Source organism: Grampus griseus (assembly GCF_964374135.1).
Source record: "Grampus griseus genome assembly, chromosome: 7".
In the NCBI taxonomy this organism is placed as follows: domain Eukaryota; kingdom Metazoa; phylum Chordata; class Mammalia; order Artiodactyla; family Delphinidae; genus Grampus; species Grampus griseus.
In genome coordinates this window covers 78,468,341-78,493,574 of record NC_139001.1, presented here as the reverse complement: position 1 = coordinate 78,493,574, position 25,234 = coordinate 78,468,341, and the positions used below count along the sequence as shown (strand labels likewise).

The 25,234-nt window shown below is 37.9% G+C and overlaps 1 protein-coding gene across 15 annotated transcripts in view; it reads right to left on the bottom strand.

The window, feature by feature from the left end:
- NEB (nebulin) overlaps positions 1–25,234 on the bottom strand; it is a 226,501-nt gene that overhangs the window by 78,421 nt on the left and 122,846 nt on the right. For all 15 annotated transcript variants that reach the window (XM_082658063.1, XM_082658062.1, XM_082658065.1 and 12 more), the window contains 19 exons: positions 24,343–24,654; positions 23,318–23,521; positions 22,746–22,850; positions 21,691–21,798; positions 19,823–20,134; positions 15,591–15,794; positions 14,091–14,195; positions 13,837–13,944; positions 13,132–13,443; positions 12,240–12,443; positions 11,297–11,401; positions 10,298–10,405; positions 8,583–8,894; positions 7,542–7,745; positions 6,713–6,817; positions 6,013–6,120; positions 4,854–5,165; positions 2,616–2,819; positions 2,159–2,263 (listed from right to left, as the gene is read on the bottom strand). In XM_082658063.1, coding sequence (XP_082514189.1) covers positions 2,159–2,263; positions 2,616–2,819; positions 4,854–5,165; positions 6,013–6,120; positions 6,713–6,817; positions 7,542–7,745; positions 8,583–8,894; positions 10,298–10,405; positions 11,297–11,401; positions 12,240–12,443; positions 13,132–13,443; positions 13,837–13,944; positions 14,091–14,195; positions 15,591–15,794; positions 19,823–20,134; positions 21,691–21,798; positions 22,746–22,850; positions 23,318–23,521; positions 24,343–24,654 — 3,537 coding nt within the window. The remainder of the gene's footprint in view (positions 1–2,158; positions 2,264–2,615; positions 2,820–4,853; positions 5,166–6,012; positions 6,121–6,712; positions 6,818–7,541; positions 7,746–8,582; positions 8,895–10,297; positions 10,406–11,296; positions 11,402–12,239; positions 12,444–13,131; positions 13,444–13,836; positions 13,945–14,090; positions 14,196–15,590; positions 15,795–19,822; positions 20,135–21,690; positions 21,799–22,745; positions 22,851–23,317; positions 23,522–24,342; positions 24,655–25,234) is intronic.

Below are 25,234 nucleotides of genomic sequence, written 5' to 3'. Positions count from 1 at the left end.
GTAAGAGTACACTGCACCATATACTGATTCTGGTCCAAAAAAGAATGTAGCAATGCCTCAAAATTTTGTTTTCTTCCCAGCCCTTGGAAAAAATTAGCTCCCAAGAGGCTCATTACAATAGAGTTGGTGGTGCAGTTTGGCATATGGTGAGTAATCTTTGCTTGGAAGGCTCCTTCTCTCAGAAAGATTTATTATTTTTTGAAAGATGCCAAGTTCCAAGCCATGGTGGACTGCATTAAGGTAGTATCCTTCTTCTAGGTCATACTTGTTCTACACACAGAAAAATCTCTGTAGGTGGTACATTTCTTGAACTTTCTTAAACTGTGAAGCTAGTCATGTAAGCGAATTCTCTTTTTATCTAATAGACTTTTTAGTTGATACTCTTCCTTTCCCTGGGCATGTAATGATTTATTCTGCAAATAATGATAATTTTGCCTTGTTCTTTCCAATATTTATCTCTTATACTTATTCTTACGTAATTATTTTGCTGTGAATAAGAAGCTTATCACTTAGCTACTTCCAGCAAATATTAATAAATGGTAATGTTATGGGTATCCTGACTTGACTGAGAAGCTTACTTACTTGAGGATGTGGCTGGCCTTTGATATGAGATTTACTCTTAGTTATGACAAGAAAATATTCATTTATTCTTATTTTGCTAAGATTTTATTTTAAAAAATAAGAATGGATATTGGATTTGCTCACACGTCTTTTAAAAAAAATTTCTTTTAATTCATCAGTATTTATTTATTTATGGCTGCATTGGGTCTTTGTTCCTGCATGGGGTCTTTCTCTAGTTGTGGCAAGCAGAGGCTACTCTTTGTTGTGGTGCGTGGGCTTCTCATTGCAGTGGCTTCTCTTGCTGCGGAGCATGGGCTCTAGGCACGCTGGCCTCAGTAGTTGTGGCTCACGGGCTCTAGAGCGCAGGCTCAGTAGTTGTGGCACACGGGCATAACTGCTCTGCGGCATGTGGGATCTTCCCGGACCAGGGCTCGAACCCGTGTCCCCTGCATTGGCAGGCAGATTCTTAACCACGTGCCACCAGGGAAGTCCCACACGTCTTTTTTTTTTTTTTTAAACATCTTTATTGGAGTATAACTGCTTTACAATGGTGTGTTAGTTTCTGTTGTATAACAAAGTGAATCAGCTATATGTATACATATATCCCCATATCCCCTCCCTCTTGCGTCTCCCTCCCACCCCTCTAGGTGGGTCACAAAGCACTGAGCTGATCTCCCTGTGCTATGCAGCTGCTTCCCACTAGCTATCTATTTTACATTTGGTAGTGTACATTAGTCCATGTCACTCTCTCACTTGGTCCCAGCTTACCCTTCCCCCTCCCCGCCACCTGTCTTTTTAAATCTAATACAATGAGCATATGATTTTTCTCTTTTGTTTTATCACATTATTAGGTTTCTGAATACAGAACACTCTTGGCATTCCTGAATGAACCCTAGTTGTTTGTATCATATCATATTCATGTGTTACTGAATTTGATTTGTTAATATTTCATTTAAGATTCTCCCCATTATTAATGGTCTACAGTTTTCATTTGTGGAACTATCTTTGACAAGTTTTGATAACGGTGATGGCTTTCCTTGTTTCATTAGGCTCTCTGTCAGTTTGTTTATTTTTTGAGGTTTGGAAAGAATTCCCCTATGAAATCATTCTGGGTGACCCTGATATCAGAGAGGAGGAAGGAGAGTCTTTAAGAACTTATTAATTTCTTGCAATATGTTTTTATTCTTTTTCTGGGCTCAATTTTAGTAATTTATAACTTCCTTAAAAATCCCCTATAGATCTGGGTTTTAAAATTAATTTGTATAAAGTTGTGAAAAGAACTCTCATAATTATTTTGTGCTCTTCTGAATCTGTTGTTAATTCCCCTTTCTTCTTTGTGTGTCTCTTCATTCCTCTTTCAGTATCTTTCTTGTCCTTGTTCCCTTCTCTCTTCTGTCATGTTGACATTGCTTCACCATAACTGGCCTTGCCCAGTGACTGAGAGCCAGGGGTCTGCCCCTCTCCTCACTCCTGGTCAAGGGCCTCCTTGCCCACTCAATCTTCTCTTCCCTGGCTATGAAGAGTTCCCTAGTGATATCTTCATACCAATTGGGTAGTCGACTTTCCAAACAAAAAGGGAGTCTGTTGCAGTACTTACATTGCTCATATTAAGAGTGTTGGCTCTAGCGAGATTAATTTCTGGAGTATCTGGCATTATGTGGATTGAAGTTTTATCCACGTCCCAAGCTTCTCTGTACTTTGGCTATGGAAAGAACCAATGATAACAAAATTACTTCACAATTTGTCATTTTGCTAGTTGTAGTGCACAACTTTCGATTTTTCTGATCCAAAATCTTTTCATACTAAGGTAAAAGTTTCCAGAATCTTTTCACATAAGTTACTCAAATTTGATATGAAATCTGTATTAATACCTTTTATTCATACTTTGAGTTTTGGTTTAAAATTAGTAAGCAATAACAGAACAACCGTGTCAATATTACTTATTAAAATCTTTGCTATCATCAATATTATTATCTTACAAATGGATTACCAGGTTAATTATCATTTTCTATAACATGAACTTAATTTTAATATAGAAGAAAAATGTGACTTACAATACTAATATTTTCAGCATTTGATTTAGCAAGAACAACTTCAGGTGTGTCAACGATACTTGTGTACTTGAGTTTCACCACAGGTGTCCGATAGACACTGTCTTGTAGGATATGCTGGGCATTTTTCACTCTCAGTACTTCGGGAGACCCTTCGGGCACCCAGCCGATGCCACGCAGCCACTCCAAGTCAGCCTTATAGATGGCCTGGGAAAGAAAACAAAGTTAGGAGAGGCAGGATTTGTTTTTTTTTAATCGTGGTAAAGTAAGGAAGCAGTTTTTCATGTTCCATTTTCTCTTCCACAAACAATGATAAAGCCAAGCATGGGCCTGACAAAAATAATTCCTCATATGCATTGCAGTGTTTTGTCCTACTTTGTTTTCCGTGGCAGGGGCTCTGTGTTGGGGTGCCTATGCATAGTCTAGAAAGCAGAAGGATGCAGAAGGAGTGCTTTGCTTAGGGGATGTGTGGAAGATTTTTGAATATTTTGGTAATCATCACACTAGCCAAGGTGGACTTTTAAAGCAATAATAATAGGCTCTCCAGCAAGTTCTCCACACCACAGCCAGAATGATCTTTACAAAATTCACCATTCAGGTTTGATGTCACAACATACCCCCAACCTATGGTTTCTCACTGGTCTCAGGATAAAGATCAAAATCTTAACATAGATTAGAAGGTGATGATGGTCTAGCATCAGTCCCTACCTCTTCTTCCAGCCTCATTTTATACGTGCTTCCCTTTTACCCATGTGTTCTGACCACACTGGCCTTTCAGTTTGTGGTTTGCCTACCACCCCTTTTGCATACATTGGTCATTCTGCAGGAATGCACCCTGTGTCCTCCTCATGGAACAAACTCATGCTCTCCCTTCTTACTCCTAAATCAGTGCTTTCCCAGAGAAGCTTTCCCCACCTCATTTTTCATAGTGCCATGATCATTCTTCCTCAGCCATCCCATTTTTATGGATATTCTCTAGTTAACATCTGTTCCTTTTTATCAGTGTGAACTCCCTAAAGTCAGGAAGTTTGTCTTGTTCTTCTTTATTCCCCATTGTACCTTTAGGGCTTAGCACAAGACCTGGCACATGGTGTGTTTAATAATTACTTTTAAAGGGATAATTAAGAATGTAATCCTTACTTCCACAATTTTGATCTCAACTGAGTTTTCTTTTTCCAAGATAGCACTTCTCTTTGAATTGGAATTTGCATTTTCTTGGCTGTCTAAACCTGTTTTGTCAGGTATATGTTAAGTGGTTAACCAGATATAATTGCTCTGTGTGAAACACCAACTATTAATTTCATAAAATAACCCACTGTGTTCTTCAGAAATGGTATTTTAATAACCGTTTAATAGGATACAAATATCAAACTAAAATAAAGAGTAAGAGGAGTGAACATGTAGGGAAATTTCTACCTTAATGAAGAATGTTATATGTTTTAGTGTGTAAAGTATTGTGGGTACCCAAAATTTGGGAGAAGGGATTCTTGAAGAGGATTACATACAGGTTTTGAAGTTTCCCTTCCTCATTCTTTAAGAACTTCATTGATATGCATTCCTTCACATACTAACGTGGTTCAGGATAATGAAGAGACTGAATTTATCTAGAGATGGTACTAAATCCACCAGTTGGCAATTCATTTCAAATGATGGATATACTTTTCTATAACAAACTCATTCATTATGAGAAAACATCTCCTGAAGCTTAAGGCAACCATGTTCGGATAATTAAAAGAAGGTATTAATTCTGTACAAGAAACAAACATCCTGATGGAATTCACCATTTTCAAAAGATTAAATCGGCAAAAAAATAAGTAAATCTAAAAATACTTTAGGTAAATTAATAAAACGATGTTGTGAAGAATACCAAGTTCAGGGAACCTAGTGAGTGTGGAGCATGCTGTTAACCTTTCAAATTAATTTCAAGGAAGACAGCCCCTATCATTCAACTGAAGAACCATGAAGATGCCTATGTTTAATAAACTACAAACAGTGCACACATTCACAAATCTATAGAACAATTCTGGTAGCACCAGTAGCAATGAAGATGAAAACCCTCTGAATAAGCCCAGCATTAAGGCTTGTGATTAACAAACTTGGTAAAGTACTAAAGGGGAGTAAGTGCTCAGGTAGGGAGAATTGCATTTTCCTCAGCACTGGCAGGAGTGACCGGGCAAAGCTGTGGAAGGCTGTCTTCCTGGGCAATAGCTCACCCCTCAGGCACCACAAGCAACAACTTACATCACTCTGCAGGTCATAGGCTTTCCTGGCTTGGATCACATCATTCTGGTCAGGAAAGCAAGACCACTGGTGTAGGTAGTGGCGGTAGTCCACATCGCTTGCTAACGCCTGGCCTTCTTTGGCAGCATTGATGGACACCATGTCTGCCGGGATGGTGATCTTAGCCTTGTGGTCATTGTAGGCCTTTTTGTACAGCCTGTCATTCTGCATCTTCAACACATTTGCTGCCCAGACCAGTTTAGGGTCTTCCTTGGCATTGCGACACCCAATGTAATGACCCTTCTGTTTCTCGTAAGCAGTTTTGTATAGATACTGGTGGATGTGAACAGAAGAAAGAAGAATTGTTTCTCCAAACTCACTTTTTCTAGACAGCCTACTCAAATAACTCCATCTCCCTTACATTACCCTTTTTGGGGCACTGCTTTTCTTTGAATTCATACTATAAGTTTTATACTTCTTGATACATTGGTTTGTCTTCTGTAAGCATGACAACATTGTGAACACCTCAAAGGCAACAATGGTGCGTCTGGATTCCAATATAGCGTTGCCCACTGTTTCCCAGACTTCAGTCACTGTTTGCCATTCTCACATGTTTTGCCACAAAGCACCACCTGTACTTCATACTTTACTTTGTCAACTTGATTCTTTGTCTAAATAAATATATTTTAAAGTTTAAACTTATTTAATATTTTTATTTTAAAATTTATACTCCTATTTAAATGGGAAAAAATCAGTATTTTTCTAGCACACATCAAAACCAACGTAACTATTTTAAAAATGCTTGTCCATGTACTGCATAAAATTATCACAGGAACCCCCTATGTATGCTGCACTTCAACAAACAGTAGAGTTCTTTGTACCCACTGGATCTCTGTAAGTGTTCATGCATTAACTGATATTGAGAAGATATTGAAAAGAAAATAAAAATCTGTGCTTAAACATACGGAGAGCAGAACCAAGCAGAGAAGTTAAGTGGGTCATCAAATTGTTGTCAAAGTTGTTCTTGAATTGGGGATTTTAAAGCACGACACTAGTAACAATGCCCTTCATTCTATTAGATATAATTCCTGGGGAATTAAATTAAAGATTAGCACAGTATTAACTCTCTGAGTGTCTATGAATTAGTGTTTGTTAACGCTGGGCAAGGAGGAGCTCTCACATCACTGGCAATATCTCTGGAAGCCTTGGCATGCTGGATCCCGATGGCATCTGCTCTCAGGTCATAACCCGTTACCTTGACATCTTCCCAAGCTTGCTGATACTGTTTCTGCAAACGGAGAGTTCAGTGCCACAGTCAATATGAAGAGGAAGCTACTGAGTCAGCATTACCGATGTGTTCAAGAATATGTTAACAGTTACGATGAAAAATTAATCTCCCCTTAAGATTTATAAAATAGACTGGTTTCATACTGAACTTAAGCTCCAGTACATTTTTAATGACATGTAGTAAAGTTCTTTTCCAGTAACTTTTTTTTAAAGAAGGGAATTTAAAAGATAGTAAATCATGTGAAAGTGAGAAAAATTATACATATTGTTTGGCTTTTAAAGGGAAAAATCAATGATAGGCCACTAAAAAGAGAACTAAGTATTACTATACATGCATATATATGTTTTGATGTCGTGTGTTTGGCATAAACCACCGCATTTTTCTTTCCAACAAAGATAAGGACACACATCTCTATATTATAAACACATACGTAGGTGTGCGAGCACACACAAATGACACTTATCCTTAAAGACTAGAAGTAAAAGGAATATTAGGGAAATGCCTTTTGCTAAATGCTCTCTGGAGCATTTTGATGAGAGGTTTGGTGAGGCAGAGAACACTGTGTGAAGCAAGTGGATGTGCAGGGCCTTACGTTGCTGATGTGCATGGTGTTCATCTTGGACTGCAGCATCAATGGAGTGTCAGCCGGTACATTCACATTTGCCTTCTCTTTGTCCCAGGCGTCACGATACAGTGGCTGGTAAAAATGAAAAACAAAGGATCGGTGATGAGTAAATAAGCCAATTACCACATGAATAAAATTACAGGTACAATTAAAGGTTTTCTTTGGATGTGTTCAGATGTAAATGGAGATCACATTTTTTTCTTCATCTGTGTTTTTATTTAGAAGGTGCCAAAAGTGACTTCAGCAAGAAGAATACATTCATGTGTGCTATAATATAAATGTAAAACGAGTCAGAAACATGATAGTAAATAGGTCCTCTTCTGTTTATTCACATGCAATTATCTGGCAGGTAAGCTCTCATTGCAGGTGATTATGATAATCCACATTGCAAATCAAGTCCTGGCTTTCTTGGCCTAAATAACTGTCATAACGTCTAATATTGGGGCTGCCCCTGGACCTTTCAACTTATTTCACCGTTGAATAGCAGTAAAAAGGTGGCGGTTTTGTGATCATTGTATTAACTGGTGGACCTGTATTACAGGCAAGGTCTACAAAATGTGTTCAAGGTGTACTTCAGAGAATATGGAACATGAAGATGCCTACCACACTTCTATTGACCAAAGAATTATCTAAACAAATGAAATGTTGATGCCGTTAATTGATGGGCTATATGAAATTCTATCTGGATACATGAATGTTCAACATTCTAATCCTGGTGTTAGCAGTTTAAAGTTCACAGTTATAATTTTTATTGAGAGTTCTTCAATGTGTCTGAACATAGCATCAATTGACTTACCTCACTGATCTGTACAGCATTGATCTTTGCCAGAATAACTTCAGGGGTATCAACAATGCTGGTGAATTTGAGGGCCTCAGGCCTTGTGCGATACAACCTTTCATTCAGGAGATTCTGGGCATTCTTTACTCTCATCGCTTCCACGGAACCCTCTGGCAACCATCCAATACCCTTCAGCCATTCCAGGTCTGATTTGTACACGTTCTACAAGAAGGAGAGGACCACAGAGTACAGAAGAGTCAATTTGCCTACTAGAGCACGGATGCCAGCAAACCACACACAACCTCTACTTAAACCAGCTGGGTGGCCAGTCCCACGAAACTCAAGGATCAACATTAGATGTTAATATTTGAGCGTTACATCTCTGGCACACATCTCTGGGAGAAGTTCAGAGTATCCTACAGGAACTGGAGCAGGGCTAACAACTAGCACTTGTGGAATGACAGACCGCAATGGCACATAATTTTGTTTTTATGCAAGGTTGAGCTTCTGTGCTCACTACTTGAAATCTGCCTTTTATGTGCCACTGGGGATAACTTCTGTAGGAATTTGGGAGAAAAAGTTTCTTAGAAGCACGTATAATGAAAAACAAAATACATACTTATATCTATGTACACCTCTCCTCTTTCTCTCTCTCTAAACATATTATTTAAATATATATATATATATATATATATATACACACACACACACATTTTTCCTATGTGTGCCAGATAAACTTGAAATCCAACATTTTTTTATGCTTACATCTGTTTCTGACATTTAGATACCTGATCATGCAAATATAATGGATCAGGACAACTGGGATTGAAATTTTCTACTTAGTTACATAGAATAAGAGAGTGATTTTCATCTGATGAATAAGGTCTTATAAGAAGGAATCCTCTATAAGATAGAAAATATTCAGAAAAACTCTGCAGAAAAATACAAAATATGTTAGATTCTATTAAGATTACTGTTTAAATTACATCCTTAAGGAATATTCTGTGATTAAACACATAGACACACATCTCCCCAAGAGTCTGGAGACAGGATACACACATCGCTCTGCAGTTCGTAGGCTTTCTTTGCCTGGATCACATCATTCTGGTCTGGCAGACACGTCCACTGGTGCAGATAATTGCGATAATCAACGTCGCTAACCAGGACCTGGCATTTCTTGGCCTGAACAATGGACATCATGTCCAACGGTGTATTGTAGATTCCTTTAGACTTCTCATAAGCTTTCTTGTATTCTCTGTCACTCTGGATCTTGGCAGCATGTATAGACCATACCAATTTGGGGTCATCTTGTAGGCTGCGGAAACCCACGTGGTGGCCCAGTTGCTTACGGTAACCTTCTTTGTATTTGTACTAAAGTTGTAAAAAAATAAGATAAAAAGAACATATGGACATAATGTATGAAGAGGACTTTTCATTAAATGGTTTCGGAATATTTTTTTAGCCTCAATGTAAATTGGCTCAAATTGGTAGTTATTATATATTTTAGTTCTCTTTAAGGAAATTAGGGCTATTTTAGATAGTTTCACAGAGGACATGAACAAATCAGGAGGGAAATAGTATGGTGAACAAGAGTAATAAAAAAATAATAGCTAACATTTACTAACAATCACTATATGTCAGACACTATTATGAGTGCTTCAAATGTATTAGGTTGATTCATATGAAGTTGCTGAATTTTTTTGTTAAAAATAGTTGAATCGTGGCAATTATAACCTCATTTAATCCTCAGAACATCTCTATGATATGGATATTAGTATTATCACATATTTCAAATGGGAAAAGTAAGGCACAGTGGGGATAATCATTGTCCCTAAGGTTGCCTGGCAAGTGGAAATTAGGTCAGTACCAAGGGTACTGAAGGTACTTCAGGTAGGAAAAAGTCATATGTGTGGTTTTGGAGACAGACAAGAAAGGAGCATGCTTCAGGAATGGAAGACAAGGCTGTCGGTTTGAATCAGCAGATGACAACAAAAGGCCTGTGGATAAGAGTTTCCACCTATTTCACACTTGTTCTCAGTGTCTTAGGACAAGAGTAAGATCATTTCTGTTTCTTTCCTATATTTGGATAACATAGGAAAGTTTGGAGAAAAGGGAGAGAGAGAGAGAGAGCTGGGAATAAGGCAGATACTATGGATTGGCTATGCCTTTTTAGAGATAAAAATGAGAAGTAAGAAGGAAGAGACAGCTGGATACTAGGACAAAAACTAGAGAAGAATTTGAAGAAAAGTAACAAAGGTAGCTTAAAGATTTGGAGCTGGGGGGCCTTGGTAGAATAATTATTTTGACTGCTGGTACGTTTTAAAACTACTGTTAAATGAACTTCAAAGGGTTTCTCAGAGGAGTATACATACGCCTCCAGCATAAAATCTTGTATATAAAATGTGATCTCGGTCTTAAGTCTTGTATAAAACTTTCATCTGTGATTTATATTTATGGAGAATGTCCTAAAGATCTGTGGGATAAAATCACATTGTATTGGTTCCTGAATTTTTCCCCAGAATTTGGTACAGATCTTCATGATATTTTACTTCTACTTAGAAACAGCTTAGAAGGTATTTACACATATACTTCACCTATGTTTACCTCAGTGTTTTTCATCCCATGTTAATATTATAAAATAAAGTCTTTAGCACAAGGCAAATGCAATTGTTTGCATAGAATTAAAAAAAAATCAATCCAAATCAAAATTCTTGAAAAATATTCTATTTGTTGTATAGAGAAGAAAATCCACAAGGAAACAGAAGGAGCTGTACCTCACTGGCAATTTCTCTGGAGGCTTTGGCATGCTTGATTTCAATGGCATCTGCTCTCAAGTCATAGCCTTTCTGCTTGGCCTCATCCCAGTCTTTCTGGTAGAGTTTCTATTGAGGGAAAACACAGGTTTGCTTACAAGAATTGAAAATCAGTAGACATATTCAAAGGAGTCATGATATGAATCACAAAGCACAATGTAAATGAAGGCGGCATAAGAAAAAACAGTCGCTTCTGAGTCCTTCTTTTGGTTATTGCCTATTTACTTTGTGGAATGCAGGGTACTTGTGACTACAATTTTAAAGCTAAACATCTAAATCTACTAGTATTTGAATTATTTGCATTCACCACAATATAGTACAATGTGAAAATATCCCATTATACAGTAATGGGAACTAAGAATCAACTGTGAACCTAGAGAACCTTCATCAAGTTACCATATAAGACTTGATAAGATTTTTTCCCAATGTTGCCCTTTGACTTTTCAAAGGTCCCTGCTAAAGGGATGTGACATAGACATCATACCTATCCTACACTTTGCATATAATTAAAAGTTTGACTTTTCTTATGGCCTTGAAATGTCAAACAAGAAAGTTCTGGATCAACCAAGAACCTATCAAGACAACAGAGACTGTTATCTCTTATACTTACTTGTGTAAGAGGCACTTTACTAGGGATTTCATTCCTCTCAATTAATATACAATGAAACTGAGCTGTGGACGTTGGATATAGGACAATGATTTCAAGGTTGAAAGAAGGACACCAGTGAGATTCAGGTATCCCACCTCTTGCAGTGCAGGGGCCCAGATATGTATCGAAACTAATGTTTGAAAGAGAATTTCCATTCATACTGCATTGGGAATGGTAGCCAAAGAGGAAGTATCTAGCACCCAAAGCTGTCAACCTTTCTAAGGCAGGTAATTTGTCCATTATAACACACCCCATAAGCTGACAGATATTGTCCCATAAAGACATTTACACTTCATATTTATGCCTCTTACATTGCTGATGTGCATGGCATTGATTTGGGCTTGCAGTATGACTGGCATGTCAGAAGGAATGCTTATGTTGCTTTTATCTTTATTCCAGGCTTCTTGATATAGTTTCTGTGGAGAGAAGGAAAATATTATTTTAATACAGCAATAGAGATGGATATCTGAACATTAAGCCTTAGCAACTATTTAACCTGGGAAAATGTTGTTATAGGTTTGCAGTGGTTAGTTTTTTGTGTCAGCTTGGCTAGGTCAGCGTACCCAGGTATTTGGTCAAACATTATTCTACATGTTTCTGTGAAGGTATTTTTTAGATCAGATTAACATTTATACCAGTAGACTTTGGGTAAAGCAGATTACCCTCTGTGATGTGGGGGCTTGTTCAGTCAGATGAAGGTCTTAAGAGAAAAAAGACTGAACACCCCTGAGCGAGAGTAATTCTGCCAGCAGACTACCTTGGGCTTGAACTGCAACTCCTGCCTGGGTCTTGAGGCTGCTGGCCTACCCTGCAAACTTTGGACTTGCCAGCCTCTACAATCATGTGAGTCAATTCCATGAAATAAATCTCTCTCTCATACCTCTTATTAGCTCTGTTTCTCTGGAGAACCCTGACTAATACAGTGTTCTACCATTTAACGTGTAGCATTATGCCACAGGTTTTGTAATAAGTATTTGCTTTCCTGAGTTGTAATGGAGTGACATTTTTCATTTTAGTGCTTCCAGGTCTGTGTGTGAGGTAGGGGAAAGGCACCTTGGCATTTGTCAGAGTTCTACTTAGCATGTGCCTTCACTAAACTAAACTAAGAGATTCTTAGAGTTGCTCCAAGCACTTTAAGTCTTTGAAGAGAAACAATCTACTTTCTCTGTTTCATCCACAGATGCTCCGTTTGGGTGGCATCTTCTGAGAAGAGAGTCCTGCTAAAGGAGAGCCTGGCGGTAGGATGGTTCTTACCTCACTCATTTGCAGAGAATTGGCTTTTGCCAGGACAACCTCTGGCGTGTCGACAACGGAAGTGAATTTCAAGGCTTCTGGGCGTGTCCTGTAGAGTCTTTCATTCAGCAGGTCTTGAGCACCCTTCACCCTGGTCATTTCTACTGAGCCTTCTGGCATCCAGCCAATGCCACGCAGCCAATCCAGGTCTGCTTTGTACACATTCTACAGAGACATTAGACAGAAATATTGTTCCAAGTGCTAGACATAGCATCCCTTAATTGGAAAGTAAGTTCACGGGGTTGAGGGGTTGATAAGCACAGGAGATGGTGGTTCCAAAAAAGTAGGACCCGAGATTTTACATGAATCAGGGGTTTCAATATCCATGACAGAGTAATTTGTAAAAGCATAATTTTTTATGCTAGCCATGAATAAGGATAAAATGGTAATAATGCTAAATTCCATGGTAATTATTTGATATTTCAAAGAAATTATATAACTGGAAAACAATTTAAAGATATTGTGCCAAATCTCATTTCATTTTCATCCTGTAATAGGATGAAACTCTGTTAAGTGTTTTGGATATAGTACAAGAGTGGCAGTTATTTTTTAAATGTTCAGATAATTTATGCTTATTTGAAATATATTTTCATTGCCAGACAGTACAAAGGACATGAAAAAAGTAGTCTGGAATCTAGGCCAGGGAAGACATGATCTAAGTAGGGTTCTTCATCTATGTTCTTTGATTCCCATAACATAACTCCTAAATACGGGTTTTGTTTTAACAATGTGAATGGCTCCCCCTGAGGTTGTGCAGTGAGCAACCCATGGGTCTGTCCACAGAGGCACTGTCTGTACAATTAACAAATCTATGTCCTCCCATTCCTCCTTTCCCAAAGATCACGTTACGTACATCACTCTGTAGTTCATAGGCCTTCCTTGCTTGGATAATGTCGTTTTGATCAGGTAAGCACGTCCAGTGATGCAGGTAATTTCGATAATCAACGTTACTGACCAGAATCTGACATTTCTTGGCCAGCAAGATGCCTAACATGTCCACTGGGCTACTGAACTTGGTCTTCCACTTCTGGAAATCCTTCTTATACTCTCTTTCACTTTGAATCTTCCCTGCATGTATGGCACACATAATCTTGGGGTCATCTTCAATGCTCTGGGCTCCAATGTGGTGGCCTTTCTGTTTCTCATATGCTTCTTTGTATTTGTACTAAAACATAAGAAATATATGTTTAAAAGCCCAGTTTTAAAACCATATGCATGCTGACAATTAGACAACATGAAAACCCACAAGCAAATGGATAAGAATTTCATATTTTGAATATTTTGACATCTCTGAACAATTTTAAACTGTTTTATGCTGTCATAAACGTAACAGTAGTGTAATCATATATCTTCACTGCTGAAAACTTTTTCTGCAACAACTCTAACTACAATTTCAAAATCCGTTTTTCTTCTCTGAGACAACAAAGGGAAAGGTCTTGGAAGGTAAGAAGCATGACTGGAGGGGTATATGAGGAAGCAGTTACAAACTGTGGACCACCAGCTGCACTGTGGTGGTTCAGCAAGGTGAGACCAAGGGGGTTAGACAGAGAGCACTTACGTCACTGGCAATGTCTCTCGAGGCCTTGGCACTCTTGATGGGAATAGCATCAGCTCTCAGATCATAGTCCTTCATCTTTGATTCATCCCATCCCTTGGTGTAAAGTTTCTAGGTGGAGGATAATACACAACAGAAAAAGAAAAGAGTTATAGAAAGTTAACAGGCCACTTCCAGTAAGGAAGGTGGTAAGATGGGAAAAGTATTTTAATTACTCCTAGACTAAAGGCTGACTTAACAATCAGGAAATCTCTTACTTGGCTTATATTGGCAGAATTGCTCTTGGCCAGCTTGATTTCTGGGGTGTCCGGCATCACGTGGATGGAGGTTTTGTCAGTATCCCAGGCTTCTGTATATAAATGCTATGGGGGAGGTGAGGTAAAACCCTTTGTTAAAGCCAATACATTGCAGTTATTATAAAATTTAACTCATTTAACTGTAAAATAGCCTTTGAAAACTTATGTGGAGGTGAGGGAAGCAAAAGGGTATGGGGAGAGTAAATCATGGCAATATTTAAACAGACATATGATCGTTTCATAGCCAATATAAAGCAACATCATGATCTCAATTATTGATTCTTTTCATCCAGTGACTCTCAAGCTTACTCACAGAACCTTCAAGGATGGAGCTTGGCTATAGAACTATGATATAGTAGAAATCCCTAGACTTCAGAATCAATCCCAAGGTCAAACCCAACTCCCTGATGTCCAAGCTGTGTGATCTTGAGAAAGGTACATAGCCTCACATGCCTCATTTTTTGGAGGGGGATAATCATATCTTTCTCATTAAGTATTTTTTTAAACTTTATACTTACCTCTTTTTTTTTTAAGTTGGGGTGAAATTGGTGTATTACTTTATTGAGTATTTTTTCGAGATTAACTGTAACATATGTAAAGTGCTTGAGTCATAGTAGGCACTCAACAAATTTTATGTTTCCTATTGTTATTATCACTGTGACTGCTGTTGATGAGTGTGGTACAGAATAGAGTTTCTGGAGTTTTAATACCCCAGACGTTGGAGTTTGCTATCTGAGAGTCAATTTCATATTCTGCACTGAGCCCTCATTCTTACTACCCAGATATTTGGAAGACATTCAGGCAGGTGTGGGAGAATTCAGAAAAGTTCAATTCAATCTCAGCTGTGCATATTAAGGGCCTACCTGTTGGATAAAGAAATTAGCCGAGTATAAATAAACAGATTGCCAGCACTCTGGAGGGAAAAAGTGATCATCGATCTTGTACAATAAAAATGAAAGCAGCAATAACATCTCACTTTCCAAAGTGGGATTTCTACCACCTATGGTTTTGGAAGCAAGTAATTTGAGTTGTGCACTGGCACTGCTATGCACACTGTGTTTCCAAGACTTCTGAACAAAATGCAAAATGACTGTATATTTTTTTTACAGGATGGATAAAGAGATGCTGATGCCTTGAGTCTGCTGTGCCAAGCAGAATGTGTAGAGAAAAGTAGTGCATTTGTGGATGTCTCTGGGTCACTGCTCAGAAGAGTGTATGCCTTACTGCAGAGAAATTGTCCTAGGCTGTACTTCCTCACCCACCCAGAGAATGAGGGGACACAGGGTTGAGAGAAGCATGCAGGTCCAACTAGGATTCAAGCACATGCTCTGTTGAAGGCCTGCATGAGAATTAGGCCCATCACCTCTCCTTTCTCTGGAAATCCTCTAGGACATTTCTCACTTTATAAACCCAGTCTGTGGAAGGTATGACACCGGCAACTGGCAAAAGCTGGAGACTCACCTTGCTCATGGTCAGGGCATTATTCTTTGCCAGGACAATCTCTGGGGTGTCTGTAATGCATGTGAACTTGAGCTGGTCTGCAGGCTGGCGGTACTTCCTGTCACTCAGGATTTCTCCTGCTCTCTTCACATTCTCGACCTCCACAGAGCCAATGGGCACCCACCCAATGCCTCTCAGCCACTCAAGATCAGCCTTGTAAATAGCCTGAAAATGAAACAATGTCAAATATGTGCAGAAATTACCTCCACAGCCTGATGTCTAATCTTGATTTAGCATGGTGTATACAGATGGTGTATAATTCTGCATCTTGTGTAAATTTCGGGGAAGACACAGGACTGCCTTACTTTGGTGTAGAATGGCTAGTCCAGCACTTTGTCCCTGAAGGTAGTCAATGTTTGCTGTTTTAAAGACCTATGAAATCTCTAATAATATGTGATTTCATCAATGAAAAACCATTTTAAGGAAATTCCTGCCTGCCTCCCGATACAAAGTGTTTATTCTCTGATTTGATTGCCTATACCTCTTTGTATGGGAATAATTCTCTGTTAGAGTATAGTTTGTTCCTATCTCTTTGGGCAGGGGCCTTCACAGCCATTGTGCACCAAAAGAAAGGATGAACACTTCCACATGCTAAATCCACGTGTTTTCTCAGGACAACAAAAAGGGATCTTTTTTCAGATGATTCTATACTCATGTTTCTAAGCCAAAGAGTATATACATTTTTACTCTTACTTATCCTCAGTCCCTCTTCTTGTGTTGTAGTTCAAGTAAAAAAAAAACACGATATTTTATCCTGCTTTCATGTTTCTTCTTTGAACTTAAATAAATTGGCTGAAGGAGAATTTTTCTCAAAAGTAAGAGTAACAATTCTTTTTGTTTTTATGGCTTTTTCGGAAACTCTTTTTTACAATGCCACCACTTTTATCATTCTTCCAAAAGTGACTACTTGTCAGAGCCTGATAAAAAAACAAGGAGCTACTATACCAGTAAGGTAGTATTTGAGTCCCAAGGACAATCTACTGGCTGACAACAAAAATACTTAACATATTTCTAGGGAGACACTGTTTTCAGCTTCTTAGAAAAATTGTCTTGATATATATAACTCATTCTTATATTTCCTTCCACAAGCTATAATAGATATTTTCTATAAGTTAAGTAGTCAGAAAAATGATAATGCAATAAATTCATTTGGAAAATCCGGTTGCATTAAATCAGGATTTCTTAACCTGGCATCAATGAACTTAGATAGAAAAAACATCTTTATTTTCATTAACCTCTAACTGAAACATAGCATTTCTTTTAGCTATAACTATAGGCAACAGATTATGGTAGTATTAACACTACATGGAATTTTATCGGCAATAGAAGTCATAAATATTTTCATATTTTATTACAGTTGTTGCAGACATCTTGCATATTTATGTTCATCACTTCTTTGAAATTAAGCTAGTTTTACACCCACTGCTAGATCTTTTTATTTAATGTGTTAATAAAAAGCATATATATTACCACACTGTTGGGGGGAATGTAAATTGGTGCAGCCACTGTGGAAAACAGTATGAAGGTTTCTCAAAAAACTAAAAATATATTGGGTTGTTTGTTTTTTTTTAATATTGAGCTGCATGAGCTGTTTATATATTTTGGAGATTAATCCTTTGTCCATTGATTCGTTTGCAAATGCTTTCTCCCATTCTGAGGGTTGTCTTCTCATCTTGTTTATGGTTTCCCTTGCTGTGCAAAAGCTCTGAAGTTTCATTAGGTCCCATTTGTTTATTTTTGTTTTTATTTCCATTACTCTAGGAGGTGGATCAAAAAGGATCTTGCTATGATTTATGTCAAAGAGTGTTCTTCCTATGTTTCCCACTAAGAGTTTTATAGTGTCTGGTCTTACATTTAGGTCTCTAATCCATTTTGAGTTTATTTTTGTGTATGGTGTTAGGGAGTGTTCTAATTTCATTCTTTTACATGTAGCTGTCCAGTTTTCCCAGCACCACTTATTGAAGAGACTGTCTTTTCTCCATTGTATATCCTTGCCTCCTTTGTCACAGATTAGTTGACCATAGGTGCGTGGGTTTATCTCTGGGCTTTCTATCTTGTTCCATTGATCTATGTTTCTGTTTTTGTGCCAGTACCATATTGTGTTGATTACTGTAGCTTTGTAGTATAGTCTGAAGTCAGGGAGTCTGATTCCTCCAGCTCCATTTTTTTCCTGCAAGACTGCTTTGGCTATTTGGGTTCTTTTGTGTCTCCATACAAAAATGGGCAGACCTAAATAGACATTTCTCCAAAGAAGACATACAGATGGCCAAGAAGCACATGAAAAGCTGCTCAACATCACTAATTATTAGAGAAATGCAAATCAAAAGTACAATGAGGTACCACCTCACACCAGTTAGAATGGGCATCATCAGAAAATCTATAAACAACAAATGCTGGAGAGAGTGTGGAGAAAAGGGAACCCTCTTGCACTGTTGGTGGGAATGTAAATTGATACAGCCACTATGGAGAACAGTATGGAGGTTCCTTAAAAAACTAAAAATAGAACTACCATATGACCCAGCAATCCCATTACTGAGCACATACACTGAGAATACCATAATTCAAAAAGACACATGCACCCCAATGTTCATTGCAGCACTATTTACAATAGCCAGGTCATGGAAGCAACCTAAATGCCCATCGACAAACGAATGGATATAGAAGATGTGGTACATATATACAATGGAATATTACTCAGCCATAAAAAGGAACGAAATTGGGTCATTTGTTGAGACGTGGATGGATCTAGAGACTGTCATACAGAGTGAAGTAAGTCAGAAAGAGAAAAACAAATATCGTATATTAACGCATATATGTGGAACCTAGAAAAATGGTACAGATGAACTGGTTTGCAGGGCAGAAATTGAGACACAGATGTAGAGAACAAACGTATGGACACCAATGGGAGAAAGTGGTGGGGGGTGGGGGGGGTGATGAATTGGGCGATTGGGATTGACATGTACCCACTGATGTGTATAAAATGGATGACTAATAAGAACCTGTTGTATAAAAAAAAATAAAATTAAACAAACAAAAAACCTAAAAATAGGAGTACCATATGACTCAGTAATTCCACTTCTGGGTATACATCTGAAAAAACCAAAAACACAAATTTGAAAAGATACATGTACCCCAATATTCATATCAGTATTATTATAATTGCCAAGATATATAGAAGCAACCTAAGTGTCCATCGAGAGATGAATGGATAAAGAAGACGTTTATATATATACATAACAGAATACTACTCAGCCATAAAAAAGAATGAAATTTTGCCATTTGCAACAATAGGGATGGACTTGGAGGTATTATGCTAACTGAAATAAGACAGACAGGGAAAGACAAATACTGTATGATATTACTTACATGTGGAATCTAAAAAAACAATAAACTAGTGAATATAACAAAAAAGAAGGAGACTCCCAGATACAGAGAACTAGTGGTTACCAGTGGGGAGAGGGAAGGGGGGAGGGGAAAGATAGGAGGAGGGGATTAAGAGGTACAAACGATTATGTATAAAATTAGCTACAAGGGTATATTGTACAATGCAGGGAATAAAGCCAATATTTTATAATAACTATACGTGGAGTATAACCTTTAAAAATTGTGAATCACTATATTGTGCACCTGTGACATAATATTGTACATCAACTACACTTCAATAAAAAAGTGTCACGTATTTAGTTTAATTTTTTTCTCCTGATAATCTAATTTTATTTATTTTTAATTTATTTTTAATTTTTTATTATTTTTTATTGAAGTATAGTTGATTTACAATATTGTGTTAGTTTCAGGTATACAGCAGTGATTCAGTTATATATAATTCAGTTATATATATATATATTCTTTTTCAGATTCTTTTCCATTATAGGTTATTACAAGATATGAATATAGTTCCCTGTGCTATACAGTAGGTCCTTGCTGTTTATCTATTTTATGTACAGTAGTGTGTATCTGTTAGTTCCAAACTCCTAATTTATCCCTCCCCTTGCTTAGTATAATATTTTGATAACCATATTTCGATGTAATCGGTTTCTTTTGAAACCAGTGTGTGTGTGTATGTAATTTTATGCATCTCATGACGCTGTCCTGAGAAGTTATCCATAGGTTTCACCAGACTGGCAAAAGATTCCACAGCACAAAAGTTAGAACCCCTTCTTGAGACCTTGCTAAAGAATATTAAACCCACTTACATCACTCTGAAGGTCATAGGCCTTCCGAGCCTGAATGATGTCATTCTGATCAGGCAGACAGGTCCATTCATGAAGGGGTTTCTTGTAGTCTACGTCGCTTACAAGGATCTGGGACTTCTTGGCCAGCACCACTCCCAGCATGTCCACTGGGCTACTGAACTTGGTCTTCCACTTCTCAAAGTCCTTCTTGTACTGCCGGTCACTCTGGATCTTGGCCATGTGGATGAACCACATCATCTTGGTGTCATCCTTAACATTTTGGACCCCAATGTGGTGGCCAAGCTGTTTGCGGTAGCCTTCCTTGTACTTGTACTGAAAAAAGAATAGAGATATAAGTCTCATGATAAGGACATCTTATTTATATCACATTTCATAGTTTCATAGACACATTATTTCTTTTGATTTTCCCCACCACTAGTGTTAGGGAGAAAGTTTAATATTATCAACTCCATTTTATAAAATAGAAACCTGAAGCCTCCAGGAGTTAAGTGATTTGTTCAAGGTCACATCATAAGCAGGTAGCAGGGCTGAGACTAGAATGGAGAGCTTCTGACTCCTAATATTTTCCCCTTCCACTAAACTCTACTGCCTAGTTTACATTTGCTTAACAAGTAAAGATAAAACATCTTGTACAATTTAAAAGAGCATCTACTTAATTTAAAGACATGACTGTTTTTTCTAAAAATGTTTTGATATGATGAATATTTCCCTTGTAATCAGAATTTATAGTGAATTCCGTGGTCAAGGATACAGGCTACATTTAGAAAGTTTCACCAGGAAATAAATACCTCCCTTATTTGCCTGTCAACGTCATTGAACTTTCAACCATGAGAGAGTAATACCTTGGGTTAACACTCTATCTACTTTTAAAATTCAAGAATAATACTTTATGGTCCATTTTACCATGAGATGGTCACAGTGTGGGCTTCTCTAGGTTAACAGCCAGAAAAAGTTTTTATAATGGAAGGAATGAAGCATATGTCTAAGGTCTGGGACACTTCCAGAAGAAGGAAAGTCTGGATTTGGGTCTTAAGGAGCCCTGGTACAGAATGAGGGTACTGGACACCCTCAGGAGATGTTTCTCATGACACAGGAAGGACTAGAGAGGAGAGGAAAGTGGGTGCTGAGTAAAAGCTTTGCTTACTTCTCAACTTGTTCTTGTGTCCAGTTATGGGCATCTTGGTAGGAGAACTTCACTAAAGGTCAACAAAGGATTAAACAAAACTCTAAAATGTATGCATAATTAACATCTTCCCTTAATGCCAGAGTAAACGGATAGAAGTAGTAGGAAAGAGTTCACATTTATGTTGGCTGATTTACATGTGCTACCAACGTCTTTAACAACAATGTTTTTTACAAACGTCTCGGTTATCAGCTGCTCAACTTCTGAGGCTCAAAAATATGAGCCCAGGGCTTCCCTGGTGGCGCAGTGGTTGAGAGTCCGCCTGCCGATGCAGGGGACACGGGTTTGTGCCCCGGTCCGGGAGGATCCCACATGCCGCAGAGCAGCTGGGCCCGTGAGCCATGGCCGCTGAGCCTGCGCAACGGGAGAGGCCACAACAGTGAGAGGCCCACGTACCGCAAAAAAAAAAAATTAAAAAAAAATAAAAAAATAAAATATGAGCCCATTTTTAGTGTTCATAAGACACTTATTTTTAAAGAACATAACTCCATCTTTGACAGATTAGCAGGTATACTGGATATAGTATCTTTTGTTTTCTTTGTTTTCACTTGCCACTTTGTACATGGGGGAGTCGTTAAAGGAAATTGAGACTTGCAGGCTAAATTTCTGGCAAGAAAAGCTGTAAAAGCTGCCATTTGTTAACATCTTTGAGTAAGAAATGCCTCTTCCAAAAACATCAACTTACATCACTAGCAATATTTCTTGATGCCTTGGCTGCTTGGATTGGAATGGCATCCACGCGCAAGTCATAGCCTTCCTTCTTTGACTCTTCCAAAGCAAGTTTATAAAGTTTCTGCAGAAAAAAGAATTGATCAATTGTTACTCCTTTCATAAAAAATGAAACTATTTATTACTAAGCTTTCTCTGTCCTCATTTAAACTACACAGAATTAAGTATTAGTATGAGTTTGTAGAAAACTTTCATAGGTGCTCAAGGATTTTAAGGCACATGGTTTAAACTTTGATGTTTTACTGATTAGTAGATCTAAAAAGTTTTTTGGGGAAATCAGCATCAGGTTGCTAAAATTTTGTTTTGCCAAGCAAACAAAACTGTAAAAAACAAAAACCCAGCTATTTATTGTTATGATCTTAATATAAAAGGAAGGCCATTTTCATGCCAAAGAAGGAGAAGGAATAAATACAATATTTTTAAATTGAATATATTTGGATTTGTGAACAACTCAATGCGTTGTCCTTATTTTCTCCCATTCTACCATGGATTATCATCACAGACCTTGATTGATCTGTGTAGACTAGGGTTTCAGAATCTTCACTCTGATGAAAATGTTGGTCCTGAAGGAGATGGCTAGGAAAATGCTTGCAAATAACATTAAATGGTAACCAGAACACAATGAAGTGGCAAAAGAATACACAGTACGGTAACTCACTGTTTTAACCTAGTGACTGCCTGCTAAATAGTTGAATAAAATAATGACTTGATAACCACTGACCTGTAGGGGAAGGCTTTAAGAGTATATTCCCTATTGGGATACTTCCCCAAAATCATTTCATTCTCTGGTATCATCTTCATAAAAGGCTAGTCTACTTTGTGGACCTACCACAGAGACCAAAATTGAATCAAGGGAAAACTATCTCTTGAATCAAGGGAGAACTATCTCTTTTATTGACAGTGTTGTTCTGGAGAATGTACAATAAATTAGTCAAAAGGTTTCACTAAGGATATTATTACAATAGTTCATTTTTGCCTTTCTCTTCATGGTATGATCAGTAGTTTACTCACATTACTGTAGTTTATTCGGTTGAGTTTGGCTAGCATGATTTCTGGTGTATCAGGCATGACATGGATTGTTTTCTTGTCATTGTCCCAGGCTTCAGTATATAAGTGCTATGAAAAAAAATGAGAAAAATTATTTTGGAGTTCACAGACAGTTTTTCTTTTGATTATGTGCCAGTCACCTCTCTTCTGTACAAAGTAGAAATAAAATTACTAAAGTTGCATAAATTCCTACCTTTCATGTAGATAAATTACTATTTCCAAGAGTATTTAGCTCACTTTTTCATTGACTCAGAGTTTTTACTGTTTCTTATTAAAATTTTTTAACAGTTCTGAAAAGTATAATTGAGTTGCAGAATTTAATATCTATAATTGTGAAATAATTACAGCATATGGTATTTTTAACATCAGTTTACTATTCTGAAGTATTACTAAGTAACTATGGTGTTATAATGGGAAAATCATTTTAAAAGGTATTGTAAATCCTATAGGAATCTTTAAAATGTAGTAACATGTCAGAATTTTTACTTCATTCTATGGTAAATTCCTATACCCAATGGTGAGGAGTGAAGACTCACCTTACTCATGTTTATAGCGTTGTTCTTGGCCAGCACCTGCTCCAGGGAGTCAGTTATGCTGGTAAATTTCAGTGTGTCTGGACGCTGGCGGTAGATGTTATCACTCAGTATCTCTCCGGCCCTCTTGGCTTTAACTATTTCCACGGAGCCAATTGGAACCCAGCCAATGCCTTTCATCCATTCAAGGTCTGACTTATACAAATTCTTCAAATCAACCAACAAGAAACACTTTTATTAATTAATTGTTCAGATTCACAGTCACAAAATGGATCATACTAGAGAAACACAAAAGCACTGATGAACAGGTAAAGCTGCCATCACAATCACTCATTCAGAAGCATTATTGAATCCTGAGTACATTTTTTTCCTAAGCATTTTTTGGCACAGAGGATTGTACTAGGAATGATGAAAGATCTTTTTTGAAAAGTAAAAACACAGTCCTGCCCTTGAGGGCATTACAAGACTTTTTACACAAGAGCAGAGTTTCTTTAGCTTTGGAAAATGTGTTCTAATAGCTCCCCAAAAGACTGCATACTTAGACCAATGCTGTGTAAGTGTTGCAGTCACAAAAACTTTTGCCTTTTTTTTTTTTTAAAGGGAAAGGAGGTGAAATTCAACTCTAGTTGTGAGTTTCAACACATAGTAATGTTAAGTTTTACAAATCACGCTCTTGATTTGCATTTTTAATTGAGATATAATTGACATATACTAGTTTCAGGTGTACAATATCATGATTCAGTATGTGTGTATATGGCGAAATGATCACCATACCTACACTTTTTTTTCTTATGATGGGAGATTTTAAAAAAACTCTTGCCTTTATTTTCATCTTCAAAATCACAAAATATGAAGTGTGTAATGTGGTGTTCTAGAGATAATAATATGAGATATATCCTAATTATTTTATTTTACTCTCAATAGGGCATGCTAACTGTATTATTATTATTGCACTAGTATTATTGTTGCTGTTGTTATTATTATTATTGTTAACACTAGTATGCAGAAGCAGCATTGGGGGTACTCACATCACTCTGGAGGTCATAAGCTTTCCGAGCATGGATGACATCATTCTGGTCGGGCAGGCAGGTCCACTCATGCAGAGGATGTTTATAGTCCACATCACTGACCAAGGTCTGACATTTCTTGGCCAAAACGATACCAAGCGTGTCCACTGGGCTGCTGAACCTGGTCTTATATTTTTCAAAATCTTTCTTGTACTCACGGTCACTCTGCATTTTGGCAATGTGGAGGGACCACATCATCTTGGGGTCATCATGTATCATCCGGGCACCAATATGGTGACCCAACTGCTTACGATAAGTTTCTTTGTATTTGTACTGAAAGAAAAGAACCCAGTAAATGAGGAGGAAGTGGCAAGGGCTGGTCCCAGTTGCTCTCTCTGTGGTGATGCTTTTCTATGAAATCCTCAGGACATCAGGGGAATTTCATCAAACATGATGCTGTGATGCTACACACTGGGGCATGCTTTCACCCAAAAAAGAAGATACGGTACTCATTTCCACACCTCTATAGAGAATAACTCCACATTGATTCCTTTATATTATGCTAGAAAATTAGGTGTTTTAATCACAAAAAAAGTGATTAAAAAGTGAACACTGGGCTTCCCTGGTGGCGCAGTGGTTGAGAGTCCGCCTGCTGATGCAGGGGACACAGGTTCGTGCCCTGGTCCGGGAGGATCCCACATGCCGCGGAGTGGCTGGGCCCGTGGGCCATGGCCGCTGGGCCTGCGCGTCCGGAGCCTGTGCTCCGCGGCGGGAGAGTCCGCGACAGTGAGAGGCCCGCGTACCGCAAAAAAAACCAAAACCAAAACCAAAAACGAAAACAAAAACTGAACACTGAATGAGCTCAATTACAGTGACAAGCAGTTTCTCAGAAGTTGGTCATGTGAGTGGACCC